The 7,098-nt window shown below is 34.3% G+C and overlaps 1 protein-coding gene across 1 annotated transcript; it reads left to right on the top strand.

Annotated features, from left to right (window-relative positions):
* The first annotated feature begins 297 nt into the window (after nt 1-297).
* On the top strand, nt 298-4,981 carry LOC7481737 (uncharacterized). Its single transcript, XM_006375685.3, has 10 exons — nt 298-541; nt 795-914; nt 1,015-1,123; nt 1,804-2,055; nt 2,129-2,241; nt 2,491-2,555; nt 3,141-3,385; nt 3,458-3,620; nt 4,551-4,591; nt 4,676-4,981. The coding sequence occupies exons 1-10, from the start codon at nt 437-439 to the stop codon at nt 4,819-4,821; spliced, it is 1,359 nt and encodes a 452-aa protein (XP_006375747.3). The 5' UTR covers nt 298-436; the 3' UTR covers nt 4,822-4,981.
* The last annotated feature ends 2,117 nt before the right edge of the window (nt 4,982-7,098 follow it).

Genomic DNA, 7,098 nt, shown 5'->3' with positions numbered 1-7,098 from the left:
ATTTTTAAAATCAAAGCAAGTAATATTTAAGTTTTGACATCCTAGAAAATTATCCTAACTCTGTCCGTAATTATATGTTACTGTGAGTTTAGAGTTTTTTGAGTTTTTAAATTGTTTTTTATAATTGTTTAATTATGTTTATATTAAAAAATAATTTTTAAAATAAAAAATATTATTTTAATATATTTTTAAATAAAAAATATTTTAAAAAATAACCATAAAACCTAAAACGTACCCATTGATTTCAGAACACGATTTATATTTTAGGTAAACAACAAACAAGTCATCGTGTAAAAAATCGTAGATATCAGTATATAATTCATTTACAAAAGTAAAATTAGGAATATACATATTTCTTCCCGCCAATTCCATAGCGAGAAAATTCTCATCTCTTTATCGCTACACACATTCGGGGGAAAGAGAGAGAATCACATAGATGGAGTTGAGTCTCAGCGGAAACGCGCTGAAAACCTTCGCTCGCTCCATCACGTGCCTCTCACGTATCGGCAACGAGCTTGCTATCCAAGCTTCTCCTTCTCAGGTACTCGCTCCTTTTCACTTTCCCTCTCTCCAAACACGTTCGGAAACTGAAATTTGTTGTTCTTTATCATCAATTAGTTTGTAATCACTATTTTAATTTATTTCATGTTTTTTTAATTATTTTATTTCTGATTTTAGGGTTTTAAAATAGAGAAATGCTAATTACACTCACTCTAGTAGGAATTAAGTACAAAAAAAGCGTTATTGGTTGGTTAATCATCGATTAGGTTTAAATTTTGGGTGCATTTCTCCAGCTTTCGCTCCACACGCTACATTCATCACGATCTGCGTACCAGTGTATTACATTTAAGGCGAGTTTCTTTGATGTGTATACAGTTTCCGGTACTGAAGTCAAATTCAGTGTGCTTCTGAAGGTAATTAATGGTCATAGCCTTTTAATTTGAGATTAGAATTAAGTAATGGTGTTAGGTAATCTAGCGGTGTTGATTACTGACTTTGCAAGCGTGTGTTCAGGCGATTTGTTCGGTTCTTAGGACGCCAATTGCAGGTGTTGATCATCTGAGTGTGCATTTGCCTGATCCGGATGCTTCTAAAGTGAAATGGACTTTGGAATGCTTCAATGGTAAATGTGTTTGTTTTTTAGTGCTTTGTATGCTACTCATTTAATCGCTGTATACTTAATATTGGGAAGTGGCGACGATTGGTGGTTGGCGCCTTTATATGTTTGGTGATAATAATATCTAACGGATACTATAGTAGAGTTTGCTGGCAACAAAGTGAGAGTTCAACTGCTACTTCGGGGGGAATTATATCTTTATGCATTTTATGCAGGGAAACCATGGAAGATTTCATTTCAATGATAGTAGTAAGAAACATGGTTACTCCAGTATGTTTCATGCCTTAGTGTCCAATAAAGACTTGTTGAGTTGATTTGTAATTGAAGGTCAAAGTTAGTCGTGACTAGTCCTGACAAGAATTATAAAGCAAGGAAGCTAGTATAGTGACAATGTGCCCCTGTAAATACCATCGTATTCCTTGAATTGTGTTTGTGGCATTAGAGTTTTCAAATTTCAGGTTCCAATTGAACTACTGATGTTGCCCACATCCTTTTATTCTTGACTGTTTGCTTGGAGTGCTTCTGTGAAATGTTGTTATCGGAGATTCAGAGTACAACCATAATTACCACACAAGTTTAATTATGAAGTGTGTTATTCAGTGTTGCCATCCTTTTTTTTTCAACAGCTAAAATGGATATATTTGATTCTTTTATGGTCACAACAAATTCATAACTCCTATGTTCAGGTATTAGAAAATCCTATTGGATTACTTGCAATGTTGAGCCGGACATACAACATCTGTCTCTTGACAGGAGAAGATATCCAAGCAGCTTAGTTGTGAGACCTCATGATCTTAACAGACTGCTTGCCAATTTTCAGTCATCACTCCAGGAGATCACCATCATTGCAACAGAACGTGCATCCATGGCTTCTGACACTGAAAATGAAATAGGAGGAAAAGCAGTTGAACTTCGAAGTTACATAGACCCAACCAAGGGTGCGAACTCATGATTTTTTGCATTCCTGACCATTTCAAACAGGATATTCATGCTTCAAATTTTCAACTGCAGACAACGACTCTTCACTGCACACTCAGCTGTGGATAGATCCAGCTGAAGAATTTGTCCAGTATACTCACAGTGGAGACCCCGTGGATGTGACATTTGGTGTGAAGGAACTGAAGGTTTAGTGGTCCTGGTTCTCATCCCAAAGCATATCATTTTAGTTTTCATAACAGTTGTGCGATTTGCTCAAGTTGACTAATCCTTATTCTTTTTAACAACCCTTTATGACATTTAAATGGAGATTAATGCCAGCTAATCATGGTTCCTGTTATAATTATTGTCATGTTATTTTCTGGTTTGATTTTTATATTTTGACCAAAGAGTTAACATGTCTATTTGGGGGATTTGTCATTATTTCTAAATTGCAGGCATTTCTTTCTTTCTGCGAGGGTTGCGAAGTTGATATTCATTTATATCTTGAAAAGGCCGGGGAGTAAGATGTTTCTTCTTTATGTTCCATTTATTAACCTTCTGTTTCATTTTCTTGCCTTCTTGCCCTTTGCCCCCTTCCTGAAGAATGGTTACTCATTTTATGAGTTTCATGTTCAACCACTGGATTCAGCCTATCTGCAGACTGACCATGATGTTAAGTATCCATTTGGTCACAAATCGAAGCCTCAGCATGCTTCCATGTGAAAAGTTTCTGGCAGTCTTCATCCATGAATATGTGTGTGCACGCAGCATGACCTTGATTTATAATTACATTAAGCTAAAGAGATAAATTTCTGTAGATTGAATGCAATTCAGTGGAACATTAGCCTAGAAGTGTTGCTAGTAATATTAGTATTTGCAGATTGATTTGCATTGCTTAACACTGAAAATTCAAACCTTTGTTAAAAGAGAAGCTAAATCCCAAGTTGTATTGCATCAGTAATTCAGACTCATGCATTTGTATGACACCATTAATGCACACTGCATCAGCAGCCCTTGTTTGTTTTTTCTTACCATTGGGGATTCAGTATTAAGATTATCTAAAAATATGATTCCATTTGTGCAAAAACCATTTGTTGGTATACAGGCCTATTTTAATGGCACCAAAATTTGGTCTGGATGATGGATCCAGCTCAAACTTCGATGCTACTCTTGTACTTGCAACCATGCTTATATCACAGCTCCATGAAGGAAATCCACCAGAACCTCCACAAGCCACGGCACGTGGTGAGGCTGCAGATGGGACAGGGTCTCAAGGACAACAAGAGAGATGTGGAGTGAATGTATCTGAACATCCATCTGATCACACCAGAATTTGGTCTGAACTTTCAGGTAATTGTTCAAAGTTCCAATGCCGACTTTATATGTGCACCTGCAAATCTTACATACTTTCACTTCATGCAGGAAGTGCAGCAAGAAGTGGTAGTGGTGGTGGTGCTGAAGCAAGGCAGGCTCCAGGAGAAAGAGACTTGAATGCTAATGAACAGAGGGAAATCCAAAGGATCAGCACAATGCATATATCCAAAGACACATCTGCTGGAGAAAATGTTGCTGTGAATCCTAGTCTGTATCCTAACTGTTACTGTTTGTTTCAGTATGTTACCTTGTCTGGTTGTGTGATTTTTAGATTTCTCGTCGCTTTAATTTCTAGTGATGGAACTTTGCATCTCTTTCTCTCAAAGTATGTTTGGTGGGCAATGTCTCCAGTCTTACAGGCCACTAGCTAGCACAGAGAACTGGATGGACTGCACATGCAGGTTTCATCCTCTAACATGGTCATAATAAAAAAATTTGTTGCATTCAGTAGATAATTTGGATATAGCTAATATTAGTGTTTTGAGTTGCTTGGAACTAAGGTATAAGGACTTTGATATGTGGCCCACACAGGTAATTCACAACTTGATATTATTGCTCCATTTGTCTTCATCTTTTCCAACCGTATGGATCCGTGTTTACAATCTGCAAAGGCAAAAAAACCATTTCTGTTGGTGAATATAAAATCATACTTAATTCAGTTTTTTTGCATTTTTGGTTGAGTTTGGTAGTTGTGAGCATAAATTTTAAGGCTTTGATTTGTATTTTCAACTCAAAATTATCAAAGCACTATTCATATGAATGGAAAGATGTCCATGACATGTGCTTGCTGACCAGGAAATTGCGAGCTTGAATCTGTTAGCAATCCTCACAAAAGAGGGCTCTTTTGTTTTTTGGCAAGTAGATTGAAAGCATGAAAAAAAATGAAGTAAATGCTCTCAAACATTTTATCCACGCCATAACCAGGTTCTTTGTTCTGTGAAATTTCTATATAACTACTCAATTTAGATTCTCCCTGAATATCATTACTTGTTATCAAAACTGGAATTCCAATAGCACAAAAAATATCATGCACTGGCATGACTCCACCATAATATTACTATAATGTTTGTATTAGTCTTTTGCACTAATTCTGATGCCTATTTGATGATTTGAATTTCAATTCCTTGACTTGATGTATTAGCGGCCATCCTGTGCAAAAAGGTCATGCAAAAGAAGCCCAAGGTTAGTTGTAGTCTTCTGTTGGGCTAACCTTAAATATGTTTTCCCCTGCTATGTACTTACAATTTTTCGATTTTCTGCTCCCAGAGAGATCAGAAACTGATGCCCATAGTTTTTCACAACGTCATCCTAGTAACTGGGTGGACGCTGATGAGGATGAGGATGATGATGGTGATGCAGATGGAAATGAATTGTGTGTTCAGTCAACACCGCCTTACTATGAAGAACAGTAGACTATGGATTTCCTTGTTCCAGTGACAGTTTGCGTTCTACCTTTATACTGTTGTAAGTGTGCGCCTTGGATAAATTTTCATATCTTCATGTTATTACCTGTACGCCTAACCGCACGGGAAAAATAGTGTGGCAATCCATAATATTTTTTCAATTTTGCTCTTCGGAAAAGCACTCCTAGTGCCTTAAAAAAAATTGGTGTAAAATAGTCATTTTACGGGATACAAAATAGGTGTTTTTTTTTTGTTTTTTATATATATATTTTTTCTTATATTGACAGGTGCCTATTTTTTATATTTTAAATTTAGTTTAAATTATTTGAAATTGTTTAACTCAGAAGACTTGACTACCTGACTCTCGAGTTTTCTTTGAGTTCTTTAAAAATGCTAGTGTTATATAATTTTTTTTTTGCGTTTGGGATAATTTTTGCCCCCTCTCAAATGTAGTGATTGACGTTTTGAAAATTCACCTGGTTTTTTTTAATTTTTTGTTATTTTTTATTAATTTTAAAAATAACTCAGAGTATCTTGAATTTTTAAATTCATTGTATTTGTTAAATTTATGTCTTTTTTAAAGTTTAGAAAAAAATAAGCTCACATATGCTGTGGGTTGTATCTTTTTTTTCCTGACTTAAAAAAAATTGAGATGTTAGGAAGTTTGAAATTTAATGCATACTGGTTAAAAACACTTTAAATCCTAAAAATAAAACGTATTGGGTGATATAATAAGATGGTGACATGTTTAAATGATACAGACTAGCAATGATTAATTTATAAAACCTAAGATGTTAATTAAATTAAATTAATTAATATGATGCATACGATTTTAACTTCGTTATATTTTGAACATGCATGCGAGCCATAATTTTACTTTCATGATTTTTTTTGGTGCACTATATAAATTAACTTTATTTTTAGAGATAAAAAAAAATTTATATTGTGATAAAAAAAAAGCTTTGTGACAGAAAAATACATTTGCATTAGATAAAAGTATTGGCTTTGGATATTAAGCTTATCTATATTTTATTTTTATTGAATTTTATTTTTATTTTTTATAATTTCATCAATGCAAGCATTTGCCCACAGCGGAGTTAAAACTTTGATTTTTTTTTCAGATGATTTTCAGTTGATTTAATTAAATACATGCATCAACTTTTCAATTTATTATTATGATTTTTTTCTCAAAAAAAAAAAACATTAAAAAAACATGAGGTCTTATTTTTCTAATAAAAAAAATTATAACTCGTAATGAGATGTAAATTAACGATTTATTTAGCTAGATAAGTGCCTTATCTTTTTAATTTATTATTTGGTTTTTTTTCTCAAAAAAACCATTAAAAACAGCCATTTTCAATTTTTTTTTGCTAAAGAAAAAATTTGTTCCCCGCTGTGTAGCGCGACTAGTTTATGCTAAATGTTATTTTCTTCTTAAAGTTCATTTCCTTGGACAAATCTTAGCAGTATTTTTCTTCTTTAGCTCTCTTGTATTGTACAAAAATTCCCAGTGAATATTGCTTTTAAAGCAATTTTCTGACAGATTAAAAGTAAATAGAGAAAATACTCAAAGTACCCAATGCACTTTGAACTGAACGTGTTCATATTGTTGGAGTTTTGAACTTCATCCAAATATAAACAAAGATGACATAAAATGATAGAATTAACTATAAAAATAATGAAGCATATGATAAGGGGTAGTTTATTGCATTTAGAAATTAGAAGAGTGCTGTCCTACTCTTGTACAATGTTCATGCATAAGATCAAATAGATGCTCCGTTTTCTATTCATGGAAAAGCTTGACATGTTCGTGCTGGTTCTGTGCTGATGAACTTCTCCACCTTGTTGTTTTGACGCTGACTTTTTACGTGCACGTTTATTGGACCCAGCCTTGAAAGTAGATATTGGCTTCCATTAATGTCCTCTCGAATATTGAGATGATATTTCCGGGACATGATGTGTGAGAGGACATCTGGATCGGAAGCTGTCAACTTCCAAGGTTGGGCTATGGATCGGTGGATGGTTCAAGAACTTACGTGGTTCATCCATCGTCCGTCCCAATGCATTAATTAGATGGGCCCTCTCTTTGTCATGTTTGTGAAGCAAATCTTATCAATGATTTTTAAATGAAGTTATCTTGCAGCGCTTATTGCCCTTGATTTGATCCTTTTAACTGGAAAAAGGTGAAGGTTTCACTTTCATTTTGCAGGGGGGTAGATAATTGATATTACAGTGCCATTGATAATTGTCATATCAAGCTGGTGCTGTAGAAGGCAAGAAGCAAAG

Source organism: Populus trichocarpa, chromosome 13 (assembly GCF_000002775.5).
Source record: "Populus trichocarpa isolate Nisqually-1 chromosome 13, P.trichocarpa_v4.1, whole genome shotgun sequence".
NCBI classification, from domain to species: domain Eukaryota; kingdom Viridiplantae; phylum Streptophyta; class Magnoliopsida; order Malpighiales; family Salicaceae; genus Populus; species Populus trichocarpa.
This window is presented reverse-complemented; position numbering and strand designations above follow the sequence as displayed.

Excerpts from the sequence above, each read along its gene's own strand:
- LOC7481737 (XM_006375685.3), top strand. The coding sequence starts at position 437 with ATGGAGTTGAGTCTCAGCGGAAACGCGCTGAAAACCTTCGCTCGCTCC. Across the intron at positions 542-794 it reads TCCAAGCTTCTCCTTCTCAG|CTTTCGCTCCACACGCTACA; the intron begins GTACTCGCTCCT and ends GCATTTCTCCAG. Across the intron at positions 4,592-4,675 it reads TCATGCAAAAGAAGCCCAAG|AGAGATCAGAAACTGATGCC; the intron begins GTTAGTTGTAGT and ends TTCTGCTCCCAG.